This window comes from Vicugna pacos, chromosome 33 (genome assembly GCF_048564905.1).
Source record: "Vicugna pacos chromosome 33, VicPac4, whole genome shotgun sequence".
NCBI classification, from domain to species: Eukaryota; Metazoa; Chordata; class Mammalia; order Artiodactyla; family Camelidae; genus Vicugna; species Vicugna pacos.
Window position 1 is genome coordinate 20,447,826 of NC_133019.1, and position 18,183 is coordinate 20,466,008.

The 18,183-nt window shown below is 35.4% G+C and overlaps 1 protein-coding gene across 3 annotated transcripts in view; it reads left to right on the top strand.

The window, feature by feature from the left end:
- Positions 1-18,183, top strand: part of CWF19L2 (CWF19 like cell cycle control factor 2) — a 104,928-nt gene that overhangs the window by 46,547 nt on the left and 40,198 nt on the right. For 2 of the 3 annotated variants that reach the window (XM_072953845.1, XM_072953847.1), the window contains exons 9-11: positions 2,275-2,371; positions 3,985-4,077; positions 16,878-16,994. In XM_072953845.1, coding sequence (XP_072809946.1) covers positions 2,275-2,371; positions 3,985-4,077; positions 16,878-16,994 — 307 coding nt within the window. The remainder of the gene's footprint in view (positions 1-2,274; positions 2,372-3,984; positions 4,078-16,877; positions 16,995-18,183) is intronic. The other variant, XM_072953846.1, reaches the window with a different exon arrangement.

Here is an 18,183-nt window from a genome sequence, read left to right on the forward strand (position 1 = left end):
TCCCTGTCCTGCCCTTTCTATTAGTGTTGTCATGCAGTTTCCTTATACTTGTTATAACTGCTGTCATTATTTTTGTTTAAATAGTTACCTTAAAGAGACTTAAGTAATAAACAAGTATTACACATTTATCCTTGTCAACACTTCTGTTGCTCTTCTTTCCTTTGTGTTGATCTGTATTTCAGTCTGGTATAATTTTTCTTCTGTCTGAAGGCTTTTCTTTAACATCCTTTCAGCTTTTTATGTCTGAAAAAGTCTTCATTTCATTTTTGAAGATATTTTCACTTGACAAAGAATTCTAGGTTGACTTTTTTTTTTCCACTTTGTTTTTTGTTTTGGGGGTGAGGTGATTATGTTTAGAAGAGGATTGAACTCAGGACCTCATGCATGCTAAGCATGCACTCTACCGCTTGAGCTATACGCTCCCCCTAGGTTGACAACTTATAACTACTTAAAAGATGTTACTACTCTCTTCTTGATTGTATTCTTCCTGTTGAGAAATCTGCTGTCATGCTTACCTTTGTTTCTATGTGCATAAATTTTTTTTTGTCCCTTTCCCTATGGCTGCTCTAAAGATCTCTTTATTGCTGGCTTTGAGCAATTTGATTATGATGTGACTTGCTGTAGTTTTTTCTTGTTCGTTTTGTTTTTGTATTAGGGATTCTTGGATCTGAAAGTTTTTTAGTATTCAACAAATTTGGTAAATTTTGGCCTTTGTTTCTTCTGTCTCCCATTTCTTTCAGGGACTCCACTGACATGAATAGTAGGTTATTTAAGGTAGCTCTCTGACGCTCTTTTCATTTTTTAAAATTCTTTTTTCTCTGTGTGTTTTAGTTTGCATAGTTTCTAATGCTTCAAGTTAACTAATTTTTTCTTTGCAGTCTAATCTTCCATTAATCCTAGTCAGTGTATTTTTTTAAAATCTCAAACATTGTAATTTTCATTTGCAGAAATTAAATTCTGAACTATTTTGTCTTAATTGTCTCTAACTTTTCGACCATATGGAATAAAGTTTAATAATAACTTTTAATGCCCTTGTCTGTTTCTTACATCTGTGTGAGTTCTTGGTTGATTTTGATGATTAGCTTTTTGTCCTAATTGTGGGTTTTATTTTTCTACATCTTTGCATGTCTGATAATCTTATATGGGATCCTATGGATTTTACTTTGTTGAGTGCTGGATATTTTTGCATTCCTATAAATATTCTTGAGTGTTGTTCTGGAACACGGTTACGTTAATTGGAAACTGTTGGATCCTTTCGACTTCTGCTTTTACTGTTTGTTAGGAGGTCCCAGAGCAGCACTTAGTGTACGGCTTATTATTTTCCACTAATGAAGCAAGGCTCCTAATACTCCACCCAGTGCATCCTGAAGTGCGAGCTTTCCTAGTCTGGCTCGTGGGACCGGGCGCTGTTCCCAGGTGTGCTGAATCTGAATACTGTTCCTCTAATCCTTTGGGATAGCTCTTTCCCTGATTGCAGGTAGTTTCTTGCTGAATACAAAATACTCCGCATTTCTCTGGGATTCTTCTACTGGGCACCTTTCCCCTCTCCAGCTGCCTTAACTATGTCTCCTTCACTTGGGAGTCCTTCAGTCAGGCGCTGCCTGAGTTCACCCTCACTCACTGAACTTTCTTATCTTTCTTAAGGCAGTAGGTGTGTATTCAACTCTGTGTATGCAAGGCATTTGACCTTGGCTGGAAATTTCTCTTCTGTGAGGCTTCCGTAGTACAGGCTTGGCACAAGATCTTAGTTGTAAATTAGTTTATGTTGTCTGACTAATTCTAGGCTGACTTTGCAAAAGAGCACATGGTCCCTGTTTTTGTTCTTTGAATGATGAAGTGAGATTTCCTGGCTATAGTTTCTTGGATTACCAGTAATTCATCACATCGCATGAGAAGGGTTTCTCCACTGTGTAGAACTATGGCCTGATTCTAGTGTTTTAACGTTTGCTTGCTTGTTTCCCTTTTAGAATGAGTATGGCAGCGTTAAGTAATGAACACTAGTTCACTGATACTATTTTTCTCACTGCTACTGGGTCTCTGGTCAGATGTTACAACTGCCACAGGCCATCATGGCACTGTAACAGAGAACCTTTAACTATTGATTTGTGGTGGAGCGTTGAGCGGTTGGTTGGTTTATTTATTTATGTGTAGTAAAATCATGATCTATTTGGGCTGAATGCTTTGTTAAGGTCAATTAAAATAACATGAATCTTGGTATTGTTACTTGCAATGTACATATATTTCATATTCTCTTAATCTGTCCCATGCAAACAGAAGTAGTCTGGTGGATGACTCTATACACCTCTTGAGCATTGATGAGAAGAACAAGTTAGGAGCCAAGATTATCAAGGCAGAGATGATGGGAAATATGGTAAGACTTAATGTGTCTTTTGGAGATTAGTTACTGAATATTTAACTTCTTATAAGTAATTTTGAATGTTCCTTAGCTATGTGGATGTAGCACATTTTGAAAATAACTGCTGCTTATTGATTCTTCGAAAAAATTCTTGAACACTTCTGAAAACACTACTATCTACTTATAAGTGAATTACGTACTTTGTCAAATTTCCAAAATTTAAGATTCTAGGAAACTAAATGCTTTTCAGTTTCCTTTTTTGACTTGGATATTTGCTTTATTCTTGGATTCTAATTTATGGAGCATATTTGAGGGAGATAAAGAGGTCGCTGTCTTCTTTCCTTTATTTAGTCATATTTTATTAGTAATGGTATTACTTTCTTAAGTTCTCTTACTTAGGAACTGAAAAAAATGAGTTCCTAAAAGGGATGGTTAATTCATTTTTTCAAAATTTAAGGCAGTGTATTTCTGCCTGACAATGTGTTAAATGCTTTGTGTAGATTGGCTCACGTAATTCCCATAATAATGCTGTAATTTGAATTGAAACAGAAATGATTTAATAAGAGTGACGTCTATTTTTCTATTGATCTATGTCTGTCTCTTTGTTATATTGTCACATTCCTGTTATACAGATACATGTCACATTGCATGTGGCAGAATAGCAAAGCCAGGTAGCTTCCCATGTCTTGAGGAAATTGACTCCCTCATGGCTGTATGTATGTATGCATCTCAAATCCAGATATAAATGGTCTTAAGTAGTCTTCTGGTTTGGTGACCTATCAGTACAACAGTCTTTAGTAGAGCAAACAGTGCCCAAACAAGACACTTCTGTTTTTATTAGTTTGTGTCTCTAATAAAATTCAGATCTTACAGTTGCTGCTCTTTGTCTTTGAATCTTGGTTAACACTGAACTTAAGTTCAACCCAGAAATTACTGAGAGAGACATGACCAGCAACGATACCAACAGCAGGAAAATAACGTTTGAGTTTTGATAGCACAGAGAAATTAGTTAAAATAGTGAAAGAGAGGTCACCAAGCTAGGAGGTTAATATATGTTAAAAGAAGTGTTCCGTGTCCATGGAACCACTGCAGTGGAGAGTGTTATTCTTTGTCATATAATTCTGTTTATTTTATTGTGATTTATTGCTTTATATGTCAATTGTTGTATACAAATTTTTATAGGTTTCCTAGAGTAAAAATGAAATATATTCAGAATTTTTACCTAAATTACTTATCAACAGTAAAGAAAGTAATATTTTAAATCTTGTGATGGCTTTCTTTTTACAAATAGCTGAAATTTTGAGTATTGGAAGTTTATAGTATCTAAGGAATTATAAAAATGTCATTCTTAAGGTTATGTATTTCCTTCATCACCCTGTGTTCCCTGAAATATATGTCCTTGTCATTATTTACCTTCAGAGCATAAACAATTGCCACAGGTATTTGAGAATTTTGTAACCCAGATGAATTCATTAAGAAATACGATGCTGTGAGTTGTGAGCGCATTTAGGTGATAGCTACTTGGATGTTTGCTGTGCTGTTTTCCCTTCTGTTGTATAAATTTGAAATAGTCTACAAGTGGATTAAACTATGTATCACACCTATTTTTCTTGTCTTCCTGTTTGAAGGAATTAGCTGAACAGCTTAAAGCCCAACTTGATAAGGCAAATAAATTCAAAGAAACTGTAACACAGATATCATCAAAAAAATCTGGGTTAGAGGTAAGTAATAAAATTATCACTTTTTTAACTTTTCCAAATGAAAAGCTATTCTCTTTATGACTGCTGTCTGTAAAACTTACTTCTGTGGCACTGACATGATCTTGAGCATGGATGCTAGGTGTTACCCTAGGTGGGGTGATGACCCGTGGGCGTTGGTCACTCAACAGCAAGCACCCACTCGGCTGCCTGTCGGCCACGTTTAATTGGTAATGCCGTCTGGGATATTTTTTAATTGTTTTATGAAGAGTATTCTCTGAAGTGTAGTAATTTAGAAAACGTGTATTTTTTTTTGTAGTTGTGATTATATATTTGTTAGGTTGAATTTTGGGGTGAAGAATTATTTGGTGGGCTGTCTCAAATTTTGAGCCAGGGCTCTCCAACAGGCGCTGAAGCTGTTAACTAGTTGGCTTCCTTTGGAGAAGGAAGAATGACCCAGCAGCAGCCTCCTTCCACCAGCTCGCCCCTCTTCCTCTAAGTGCTCATTAGTTTTCTTCCAAGTCTATTACCACCAGCGTTTCATTTCTTTTTCTGTTATATATTTAACTTGAGGGAAAAATGAACTCCTACTCCATACGGGACATAGTGAGTTCTGACAGTATTCAAGTGGGGTTCGAGGCTCGTGTGGTGTCTCGAAGGGTTTGGTTCTTACATATTCTCTTTCCAGGTTTTCTGGGGGGAGGTGGAGGGATGATGTCAAATAATTGTACTGTATTTTTGCAATACAAGGGGAAGACATTTTTAGGGAAACAAGTCAACCCCAACCCCAAAGTAAATTTTATTCTTATGTGTGTTTAAAAATCACTTCAGCCATATTGTACAATGCATAACAAATCATTGAAAATAATTATAAGAAGTCAAATTTAGTGTTTATAGGAAAGCTAAAAATGGTTCCATTTTTATAGTACATCATAAGTATGTACGTATCAAAATTCTTAGGTTCTATTTCTAAATTTGTTTCATTGAATTTCAAGATAAGATTTTATTTTTTAAGACAGTGATACTGGCATGTATAGTGCTACTATTCGTGCTACCATTATTGATAGTAACAGAAATTTATTTGATTCTTAAGAAAATTCTTTAAAGTCATTTATCCTCATTTCTTGAATAAATTAAGTGCAGGATGAGTTGACTTTCAAATTTTAATTTGGTGAGAAGAAGTAAGGTTAGGTATGCATAATTTAAAATTACATAAGTAAATAAAAATTATTTAGAATAATTGCTCTGTCTTAGATTAATAAGCTGGTGTTTGAAATAATGAAAAGAGAATCTTGCTTATGTGTTGAAACCAATTTCATATGCAACAATTATGCAAGCTATAAATACAAAAATTTAAGTTGCCTAGAAATGCTCACACAATGAAACAGAAAATTTTCCATTACAGTGGTTTTGTATATGGGCTTGAAAAAATAAATTGAAGTATATTTTTCTTTATTTTTTCATTCATACTCATAATTCACTTCTGTATAAGTATAATATACATTCTTCATAGACGTGTGGGAAGTGCAAAAAGCACACAGGAGAAAACAAAAATCCCCCCAAATCCTGTCACTCAGGGATAATCCACTGATCAATATTTTAAAGTATTTCCCTCCGAATTTTCTTCCTTCCTTTTTCCTCCCTTCTTCTTTCTCTTCTTTTCTTTCCTAGTAACAGATTAAATATTTTGGCACAATTAACATAATGCAAAAAAGAAAAATTCCACATTTTTTATTATTTCGGTGCTTCCTTCAAGTTTCTATTATCAATATGTAAACACGTGCATAATTTACATAATTGTAACCTTTTTGTTTTGCCTTTTTCCTTCTCTCATTCTGTTAGCGATGCTGCACATTATTTATCATTAAGTGAAATTGTGATTAAATTAACATACTCTGTGTCCCAATAATACAATTTCTAAAATTTATTTAAGGAAAGGAGACTGAAGAAATTCAGAATGACCTATTTTTTTCTTGCAAATTTTCCCATGAAAAAAAAATTCTTAATTACATTTCACTTAGTGGTTATGCAAAGCTTTTGCAACTCTCCCCAGCTTCCCTGTTGTATTATTAGCCATCACTTTTCTTCCTACCTCACTGGGAAAATAGAGATTATAAATTTGTATGTTTTCAGTGTCTGTCTATTCTCCCTGAAAATTAGTCTTTCTGCATCTTTCATTTGACAGTGGGAACAGTGTTTTCAGTTTCTTTAAGCTGCTTTCTTTACCAGTGGTCTTGATCTCATTCCTCTTCTGTACTCTGGAATCAGTTCCCACCAGTTGTCTATTCTCTTGCATGGAATCTTCAATTTCTTTCTCTCTGTCGGTCCCTTTCCCATTACTTGCAAATATGCTTAAATGTCTCTCCTTAAAACAGACAGACAGACATATAGACAAAAAACAACTTTCTTTCCTCTGAGCAACTTTACCATCCTCCTCTGGCAAACCAAAAGGAATTGTGGCCTAGGCAGAGCAGTGTGGGTAAGGGTGCAAAGATTAGGGCGAGATGGTCTGTTTTGAAGGTGATAACGTTATTCTGAATGGTTAGAGTAAGGTATGAGTGAGGAATCAGGAAGAAGAGGTTGGATAGATAGATCAAGATCAAACCTCGGTTCTCATGCTGTCTGTGTCTCCCAGTTTCATGGTTTCAGTTACCATCTTTATGTGAATGTGAGTCCCAAATCTGTAACTGCAGCTCTGAACTTTATGCTGAGCACTAAACCAGTATTTTCAGTTGTCTGCTAGACTTTTATGGATGTACCATAACCTCAAAATGTATAAAATTATCCCCTCCCTAATGCATATATATATGTAGTTATATATATGAAATATAGATATATATATATAATTTTTCTTTTCCTAATTTCATGAGTTAAAAACCATGGAGCAGTCCTGAATTCCTTCTTCTGGAAGCATATGCAGGTTATCATTATGTAGTAGTGTTTTACCCTGCCTTCCCTGCTGTATGGTACTCATTCTTAATTTCTACAGTTACTACCCCAGTTCAGTATCTCATCATCTCTTGCTTAATGTATTACAGTAACATCCCAAGTTACTCCCTTGTCATTATTCCTTTGCTCATCAAAGTGGCCTTTAAATTGCTTCCAGAATTAATCTACATGCAATTGTGGTATAGTTGGAAGAACCCTGGATTTGGGGAGTAAGAACCTAAGGTCATGTCTCACCTTCTTTAGTCTTTTAGCTAAGTTATTTATCTTGAGACAAGAGCCATTAAGATATTATTGACAACTTGATAATATAAAGTTAAAAAATTTCTAAAACATGAATATGTCTTTGCTTAGAAACCTTAATGTGGCTTAGTTGCTTCTGGTGAGGTTATTTCCTTTATTCTAAGCCTTTTACCCTTCCTTCTTTGTTTCTGAAGACCCAGTTCACTTGTACCCAAGAAAGCATGCATCTCTCCAGCCCTTGTCATGCAATATTACTGGATTTATGCTTATCTTAGTCATCTAATGGATATTTTAGAAACCCCTGTTTTCTCTTTCTTCCCTCATTCTGTCCTTTTATTTATGAATTCCTTGACAGCTGGTACCACATCTTGTTTATCTTTTTAGACACATTAATGCCACTGGATTATATAATGATAAAAGTAATTCTGAATGCTGTGAATTCCCTAATCAAGTGGAATGAAATGAAAAGACTACGTGTTTATGACTTACTCTTTGTCAATTATGGATATATATTTCAGATTGCCTACTTTCATCCCCAAACCACTTAGTCTCATACATATGTTAAACCAGCAATTAAAATTTAGCTTTGTTTTGGAATCCTTAATAAGATACTCAAGCATTCTTAGTCAGAAGGTGGACAGATTTTCATTTAGGTGAGAGGAATTTTTTATAATTGAAAAACAGATCACCAGTTAAAGTATCATTACTTTTGCTTTCCAAAAGTGACAGTTTTTACTAACATATCATTTTTACTAACTCATTTTATTAGAGAAATAGAGTAATGGAAATAGCATGTAAAGAAATACATACTTCTGTACATAGTATCAAAATGGAAATAGCATGGGATTTTACAGCCAAAGACCTAGAATTGGGTCTGGGACGTCTTCATCATTTATTGCATGCGATCCTTAGTATTAGTAAAACACGACTTAATAATACCTATGTTACAGGATTGTTAAAATGTAGATATGTTTTAGAACTTTATAAAATTGTATCAGTAATGTCTATCTGGAAAAGTATTGGTTTATTTTGAAGTAGGAAAAATATAAGACAGTTTTTACATTTTATTGCTATTGTTGATGTATGAAATACATCATGAATAACAAATGAAATAACATATGTTGACCCTAAATTTATCCATTTTATAACTTTAAAAATAACTATGATTTCTTTTTACATCTAAAGGAATTCTGTTATTCGAAAAAAAATTTTGAAATTTATTATTTTATTATTTGAAAAAAATTCAATATGTTAATCACCATTTTTAAAAGTGTCTAGATCTTCTCCATCCTCTTTTCCTCCCACCCCACCCTGGCAGATGTTGAAAGCAACCTGGTTAAAATATGATATAAAGTTTCTCATAGCTGGTTTTGTATGTAAGGATTACAAGGAAGCAGTGATGAAAGAAGAAAAGGAGACTATAGAATTGAGTTGGCGTTTCATATTACGCTAGAGCCAGATATTACTGGCTCTAGAAGATATTTCCTTAATAAAATTAAAATTGTGGTTAAACATGTCATGAAGTAATCCACTTTTGAAATTGTGAAATGAACTGTAGTCTTAACTATTGCCTCATAATTTGTTAGTAATGATTCTTTACATTAATATTTAATTATCTCAAGCTTGTATGTTTTGTATCTATCAATAACTTCATGAGAGAGAGGTTAGGCAGGTCATTATACCAATTTGACAAGAAATAAAACAGGCTAAGATAAATACGTGCCTTCATTCTGGATTATGCTCTAGAAGAATTCCAGGATTGACGGGGTGGCTTGAGCAACTTAAGAGATGTGGTGATGGAGTGTATTACTCAGTTTGTGTCTGGCTTATTTCTTATTTTCTGAATCTCAGTACTGACATGGAGTTTGCAGAGTGGTCTCCACAACCCAAAGTTTGGAAAATCATTGAGCTAGAGCAACATTTCTGGATGCAGTGACTGAGATACATTAGTGCTTGGAGGCCTTCACTCTGTACAAAAACATGGCAATCACAGACAAAATATAAAACGAGAAAACTGGAAGAGACGTAACATGGCTCAAAATCAAGATACATTTCTCTGTGGGTGGGAAACTGAACAGAAGCATAAAACAGTAAGGAGCTGGAAGCTTGCAGGAATCCAACTCCAGAAACAGGCAGGGTGGCTGAGAACTGAGCTCATGCGAGGTGATGGGAATTAAAAGGCTCTCTTACACGTAGCCTGTCTGAACCGAGTCTGATGGTGCCTGTATAAAGGTGTCTGGAAAAGGCTTAGGGTGCTTAGGGCTACCTCGCTCTGGTGGAGCTCAGGGTGGGCCATCCCCAAATATGCCAAGGGGCCATATTAATTATTTTGAATTGAAGTTACTTGAGAAACAGCTGGTATAAGAAGGACACTGTGACCTTTTTATGTACCTCTGAAAGCAGGAAACAAAGCTCCCATGGGAAGGTATCCTTCCTACGTGTGCCAGGAGATTAGAAGGCATCCTTGTTGCCAGAGATAGGGAATTCGAGGCCAAGAAAGCTGTACAAACAAAATTTGCTACCCAGCAAAAAACCCTTTGTTTTGTCAAACCTTCACAAATAATTGACTCTTTATCTAAAAAGTTTTATAAGCAGCCTATGGGGCTTCCATAGGTACAAAATTAAATTTGTTCTCCTGTTAATTTGTCTTATGCCAGTTATTAGACTGGCCAAAAGAACCTAGAATGTTAGAGGAAAAATTTTCCTTCCCTACAACTCAAGGAAATTGTTCACGATGGACAGTGTAGAGAAAGCAGACACCTTGTAGCCATTATTTGTGCTGTGTGATACATCCCCAGTGTCACTGTATGAGATACGGTGAATCCTGATGGACCGAGTGGAGACAGTGTCAAAACTGGCAATTAGTGAAGAGTAAGAATAGGCAGAGAGATAGGAGGAAAGAGAAAAAAAAAAAAACATTTAAGATAAGCTTGCACAACAGAATGCCAGAAAACATTAGGTTTCCCTGAGAAAGACAGTTATAAAAAAATTGGGATATAAATACTTAATGCCAGTAAATTTAACATGATAGTGCAGTCTTAAAATGACTTTTAAATTAAGTATATTCCATAGCTTTAGTTTTGATAACTGAATGATATTAATATTCCTAAGAAGAGTAAGATGATGAAACAATATTCTAGGAATTTTTGAAATGAAACGGAGTAACTCCTAGGTAGGACTCAGTCAAATAAGGGAAGAATTTATTAAATGAAAGGTAACTAAAAAAATATATATGGTATTTATTGATTAACTACTTTATATCTGGACATTGTTCTAAATATATAACATGTATTAATTTATTTGATTCTGAAAACATCTTATTATTTTGTTTATGTTAACAAATGAGGGAACTGGAAGTAGTTAAGTAAATTGCAAGGTTATGTAACGAGGTGGGATTGGAACATGGACACTCTGGCTCCAGAGCCCACACTGTGCTGCCTGCGGCCTTAACCAGTCACTCAACAAGAGAGATAAGAGAAAACACGTCAAAAAGTAGATATGAGATATGAAGGACAGATGAAAGCTGAAGTTACAGAAATAGAAAACCAAAAATTCATAGAAATTATAAAAACACCAAGAGTTCATTCTCCAAAAAAAAAAAAACCTGATAAAATAGATAAGCCTCTAGGAAATCTGATCAAAGGGAAAAAATAGAAAGAAGACACAAGTAAACAGCAGTAAGAATTGAAAAGAGAAGACATAACCAGTGCTGCTGTGGGCCCATCTGGTGCTTTATGGGATTAGAAAATGGTACTTCCTTTGAGCAGATGCAGTCCTGTGAATGCCGGCGTGCAAATTAAAAAATAGCCTTGAGCCAGGATACACATCTCTGCGGATGTAGTTTGGTATGCAGTCTACTCACTTCCTTGGCTAGGTACTTGTATGAAGTGAACATCCTGTTTCCTGTGACATAATTAGAGGTACTCTAGAGATTGTTCAGAAATCATGAAAATATTAAGATCAATAATAACTGCTTATTTGTTGAAATTTTAAAAGGTAAAAATGGAAACCAATGTCAGTGATGACAAACTTGCAGAATACCAAACTGGTGGGAAAGTCTGGTCTAGTGGAAGTTTTCCTTTGTTACCAAAATCTTAGAAAAGGCTTTCTAACATTTAGGCTTTTTTTTTTTACATTTTTTATTGATTCATAATCATTTTACAGTGTTGTGTCAAATTCCAGTGTTCAGCACAATTTTTCAGTCATTCATGGACATATACACACTCATTGTCACATTTTTTTCTCTGTGATTTATCGTAACATTTTGTGTATATTTCCCTGTGCTATACAGTGTAATCTTGTTTATCTATTCTACAATTTTGAAATCCCAGTCTATCCCTTCCCACCCTCTACCCCCCCCCCCCCCGGTAACCACAAGTCTGTATTCTCTGTCTGTGAGTCTATTTCTGTCCTGTATTTATGCTTTGTTTTTGTTTGTTTGTTTGTTTTTGTTTTTTAGATTCCACATATGAGTGATCTCATATGGTATTTTTCTTTCTCTTTCTGGCTTACTTCACTTAGAATGACATTCTCTAGGAATAGTGGCTTTGAATCAAAGCAGTGTATGCATTTTGCTTTTCTTTTTTTTTTCATTTTATTAATTTTTGTACTGAGGTATAGTTAATTTATAATGTTATGTAAATTTCAGGTGGTTCACAATTTTTAAAGATTATACTCCATTTACAGTTATAAAATATTGGCTATTTTCCCTGTGCTGTACAATGTATCTTTGTAGCTTATTTATATCGTATAGTATTTGTACTTCTTAATTCCCCACCCCTATCTTGCCCTTCCCCACTTGCTCTCCTCACAGGTAACCTCTCATTTATTGTATATATCTGTGAGTCTTCTTTTTTGTTATACTCACTAATTTCTTCTTTTTTTAGATTCCACACATAAGGGATAACATACAGTATTTATCTTTTTTTGTCTGATTTCATGAGGCAAAATATTCTCCAAATTCATTCATATTGTTGCAAAAGGCAACATTTCATTTCCTTTTTAGGGCTGAGTAGTATTCCATTATATATACCATCTATTGATGGATACTTAAATTGTGTCCATATCTTGGTTATTGTAAATAATGCTGCTGTGAACATTAGGGTGCAAGAATCTTTTTCAGTTTGTGTTTTCATTTTCTTCAGATAGATACCCAGGAGTGGAATTGCTGGATCATATGGTAATTCTGTTTTTAGTTTTTGTGGAACCTCCATACTGCTTTCCACAGTGGCTGCACCAGTTTCCATTCCCATCAGCAGTGTGCAGGGTTCCCTTTTCTCCAGATCCTCGCAGTGTTTGTTATTTGTGGTCTTTTTGAGGACAGCCATCCTGACAGGTGTGAGGTGGTGTCTCACTGTGGTTTAATCGGCATTTCTCTGATGTATAGTGATGCTGAGCACCTTTCCAGACAGACCTAGCCCAGTCCTGGAAGCAACCACTTTTAGTTCTCAGGTTTTTCTTCTGGCTTTTACTTTTATATTTCTAAACAAAGTTATCTCTTGATTCTGTACATAGACACTGCTAAGCAAAACTGTATAATGATTATCTTTGTTTTATGTAAAAATGTTTGTTCTTAGTTGGTATTAATATTTGCTTCATTTTTATTGTTGTTTGCTTTGTTTACATGGCTGTATCTCCTCTCACTTCCAGTGGTTTGCTAAATGTATTCTAGTTCAGTCGGTGAGGAAGCTGACCTCTGCTCAGGTTCTGTCGGCCTGCCCTCTGGACTGTAACGCTGTCTCTTGGTAGAAAGCTGTGGCAGTCCTAGGGCTTATCTTGTTTCCTTTTCTCGGGGATCGCAGTTCACTGGCAGGTGTCCAGTGTCTGAAAATGGTTGCTTGCCCTGTTGTCTGTTTTTTTTTAACAGTGGTAGGTTATATCTTTTGTTTGTTTGTTTGTTATGACTATTATGGCCAGAAATGGAAGTCAGGCATTTTAACAAAATTAATGAACACTGGATCCCATTCTCTTACCCTGTTGTTACAACATGGATCTGTTTATAATGTGTTTGTCCTTCAATGTTCACGTGCGATTGGTTTCAGGACTCCCACATGTACCAAAATTTGAAGATCCTTAAGTCCCTTATATAAAAGATGTAGTACTTTACATATAATTTACTCTCATCCTCCTGTATACTTTAAAGCATCTGTAAATTACTTATGATATCTAATGCAATATACATGCTGTCTAAGTAGTTGTAAATACAATGTAAATGCTATGTACATGATTGCCAGTGCAGCAAAGTCAAGTTTTGATTTTTAGAACTTACCCCCCAATTTTTTTTTGAATACTTTGGTTCCATGGTTGGTTGAACCCGAGGCTGTGGAACCTAAGAATACAGAGGACCAACTGTACTATCAGGCAATTGCACATTTTTATCTCACTAGTACAAAGAATCATTAAATGATTTTTGAATTACGATTATCCCTTGGTATCCACGTGGGACTGGTCCAGGATCTGCCCCAAATATTAAAATCTGGATGTGCTCAAGTCCCATAGTCATTCCTTTGCATCCTCGGGTTCCACATCAGCAGATTCAGCAACTATGGATTGTGTATTAAGTCTGTGATCTGCTGTTGGTCAAACGATGGATGCAGACCGTGGATATGGAGGGCCGACTGTACGTTTATTGAAAAGACTGCCTGGAGGTAGACCCATGCAATTAAAACCTGTGTTGTTCAAGGGGCAACAGTACTTTTATCAGCAGAAGCATAATATAGATCAAAGGTTGGCAGACTTTTTCTCTACAGACCAAACAGTGAATATTTTAGCATTTGTGGCTCTCCAGTGTGTGTCACAACTGCTCATGCGACAACAGCATGAAGCAGCCGTAGCCAATACAGAAAAGAGTGAGCTTGGCTATATTCCAATAAAACTTTGTGGCCACTAAAATAAGAATTGCATATAGTTTTCGTTTGTCAAGAAACACTATTCCTTGCGTTTTGCCCCAACTACTATAGTATATCAGTCATTCTTACCTTGTAAGCCAGCCAAAAATAAGCAGCAGGCTGGATTTGGCCTGTGGGCCATAGTTTATTGACCCTGACATAGACTCTTAAATAAGCACTATATTCTGTGTGAATGTAGTAGCAAATATGGAACTTATTCCATATTTCTAGTCTTATCAGTATGTCTGTCTTGGCCACCCAAAGTAGGAAAATTTAGTGTCCTTTGTATTGGCATGCCCGAGGAACAGAACGTAGAAAAGTAAGGAGAAGGGGAAAGTAGCAGGAATGGCTTTGGGAGTATAATTAGTCTGTCTGAGGAGGTACCAGCTTGTTAATTCTACTTGTCAATCATTTATTAAGTACCCACTGGTTTTTTGGTTTTGTTTTTGACTCTGTGCCAAGTACTGTAGGTACCAAGTCGTGTACAGCTTGGTGTTTGACCTGGAAAAGAGGCAAAGACAAGATAACTGTAAACAGACAAATAGTTATTGAAAAGATTGTGGCCTAGCAGTACAAATATGCCAAAAATTATTTAGGAATTAAAATGTACAGAAAGTTTACAATAATTGTAAAGAGCTGGAAAAGAAGTAAATTTGAAGAAGGCCTTGGTCCTTGAATTTGAAGGCCTTGTACACTGTGTTACTTAAGGTTCCACTCTTCAGTAGAGTGTTTCTCTGACTGTGGTGTGGGATCAGAGTGAGTTTATTTTTCCTTTTAGTTTTCCAGTCTATCATGGACTAATAATTTTGTAAAATGCAATAAAAATTATAGAAAAATGAAATAGATACTATAAACTATAGGTCTAAATTCCTATGTAGGTTGAACCAACATAAAATTACTCTAAGATTGCTAGAAAAGTTTTATAAATACCCAGTTTTTGTACTTAATTCATCATGAGCTGTTAACAAATATTTCATGGCTGGTTGTTCTCAGACTGAGCAAGTCTGTGGGCCACACTTTATTTTTTTTTTCAGTTCTGATTCTGGTATTTATTTGCTGTGTGATCTTGATAAAATACATTTTCCATGTTGAGTTTTGATCGATTTATTCATGGAATAGAGAAATTAGCATAGAGAACTTTAAGGGTATTGATCTCCTAGGTGATGTGGGGTTTCTGCAAGTTTTTACATTTGTGTTCAACACAGTAATTTTCTTTGCAATATGAATGATAATTAGGTTTTGGGCTGGAAGGATGGAAACCAGGGAACCCAGCATTTGAAGGATAGCTCGAAATGGAAGAGAAAGTGAAATTGAATTTATACTGATAGTCACGTAGAGAATAGTTCTCCCACAGGGTATACGCTTATTGTAGGCAGGGACGACCTTTCTTTTAGTTACTACATAAGGTCAGCACTTTAAAAAATACTGAATGGAAGAATGAATGGGTCAGAGTGGTAAGGCAGAACCAGGAAAGAATAGAGTATTTAAAAGTGGAATAAGAAGAGTTTCAGGCTAAGAATATAGTAAAGAGATCAAATGCTTTTAAATCAAAGGATGTAGCAGTTGATAAGTATCTATTAGATTTAGTAATTTGAAAATCCTTAGGGAGATCAGCTTAGCAGTATGATAAACTTGGAAGCCAGATTACAATGTGTTGCCGATCTTTGTTATCCGGTAAGAGAGTAGACAGAGATACCCTTTAAAATATGATACTTCATTAATTAATGCTAATTGATTAATTAAAGAGAAGTAGTGGTGATAATTTTTACTATCCATTTAGTATTGTGTGTGAATGTAAGATCAATAATTGATATGCATTTTTTCCTTCCATTTCAAGAGAGAACTAAATCTCTATTAAATGGGACTGAAATTGATTTTTAATAATTAATTCTGATTGGAGAAGTAAATTGAAATGTGAATAACTTGCTTGGTCTTGTTTCAAACTGATTTTTAATGAAGTAGTTATCTAATATTCTTTATGTGATTCTTTATTAGAACCTTTTCAATAAAATTCTGTTTTAATCATAGAATAAAGTTTACTCTTATCCTGTACTGTACCAGGTGTATGTTTGACTAGAAGTTCATAGGAACAGTATTGTGCATTAAAAGTATGTGGGATATAACTTCTGAAGAGTCAGAGAACTGAAAAGCATTCGAGGGCTGTTAATGGAAGGAATAGAAGTTGTGTGGGATATCATTACAATAGTTAACTTAACAGGTTTGTTCTGTCATCTAATTGCTTTCACATTTTAGTAGGATCTTTATAACTGAAGATACATTCATTAAGCACATCTGCATAAGTGATGGGCACTCTCATACAATGCCTGTTTGAACATTGGTGCTTTGTCATCTTTTAATATTGCCTAGAAGAAAGCTATATTTGAATTTTGCTTCTATGATTGTTCTTTTATTATTATTAGTTAAAAAAATTTTTTTTATCTTAATGGAGGTACTTGGCTATTGAACCCAACCCAGGACCTCGTGCATGCTAAGCATGCGCTCTACCACTTGAGTTATACCCTTCCCTTCTTATAAAAAAATAAAATAAACTTTGGATATTTTTTCCCACTGTTTCCCAGAAAAGATTATGGTGACTTTCTGTTACAGTGGATAATGAAAGTCTAGGAGACTTAAGATAATCCATAATATCATGTGAAAGCAGAATCGTTTTTATGTTTTTGGGTTAGAAATATAAGCATTCAGTACTCTTTTCAACAATTTCAGAAGTTACCTCTAATCTTTCCATAGAGTGAAGACCAGCAAGAAGTGGTCCTTGTCAGAACAGATCAGTCTGGAAGAGTGTGGCCGGTGACTACACCAGGAAAACATCTGGAATACAAAGGAGGAAGAAGAAAGAGACAGACTGTATGTTTAACATACATCTTTTGTTTATTAATTCAGAAATCCTTTCTTTCCCTTCGGGCTTTCTTTGCATCAGACAGCAGCTGACCCTTGAACAACATGAATTTGAGCTGCACAGATCTGCTCACAGGATGGAATTTTGTCATTGAGTTACATACTGTGGTGCTACGCAGCCTGCGGTGGTTTGAATTTGTGGTTGTTGAGCGCTAGATGTGGGGGACTGGCTCTGAATTTACACTCAGATTTTCAACTGCATGGGGGTTGGTGCCCCAAATCTCTGCATTGTTCAAAGGTCAACAGTACTTCAGAATATTTTCTGAAAAGTAGCTTTAGCATAAAACATTAGAAAGTAGTAATTAATGTTACTACTTTTATTCTTAGTTACATCCCTTTGCCTTTTACAAAATGAAATCTAATTCAACTACAGTTTTCAAATAATTGTGAACATTGAATATTTAAGGCAATTTTAATTTTAGTGTCTATTTCTTTGATGTTGTTTCTAGCTTTTTTTTTGTTTTCACATACTTATCGTAGCTCCTAGGGAAAACCTTGGTGTCACAGACCTGTTATCTGTGTTAGGAAATTTGAGACTTGGTGATAGGGTATCCGTATACAGCAGTGTCTTAATTATGTAGTTGCTGTGGTCCTTTATAAACCTAATTTTCTTTTCCATCTTCCAGCTGCAGTAGTTAGTTTTTAGCACTACCTTGAGGCTCTTAAAATGGGAAAAACAACACACTCAGTTTTCCCAAGTTAGGTTTTTTGTTTTAAATTTGCAAGATCATACAAGCGGTAATTGGGTTCACAGAAGATTTGTTCATTTAGAATTTTTCTGTCAAGTGTGTATTATTTGCCTGTTGAGTGCCTGTGCTGTTAGAGATGGTAACTGATCTGTTCAGCAAATAGAAGTGGGGTAGATACCTCTTCTAATGAAATGGGAGCTCTTAGGGGTTTGGAGGGGAGATGGGGCAGGGGAACAGTAAAGGTCTGGGCTGTATGAAATGACAGAGCTGGCTGGGGCGTCACAGCTGCACTGCCAGATGGCGTTGAGTGCTCTTTTTGAATTGCTTACTACTGAGTAGTCCAGGTATACGAGTAAAGAGGATAGACGCATTGATTCAGGAATGAGGTTTGCTTTTTGAGTGTCATGAAAGGATAAGAGGGCCAGAGAGGTGTCTGGAGCCAGGGAGTG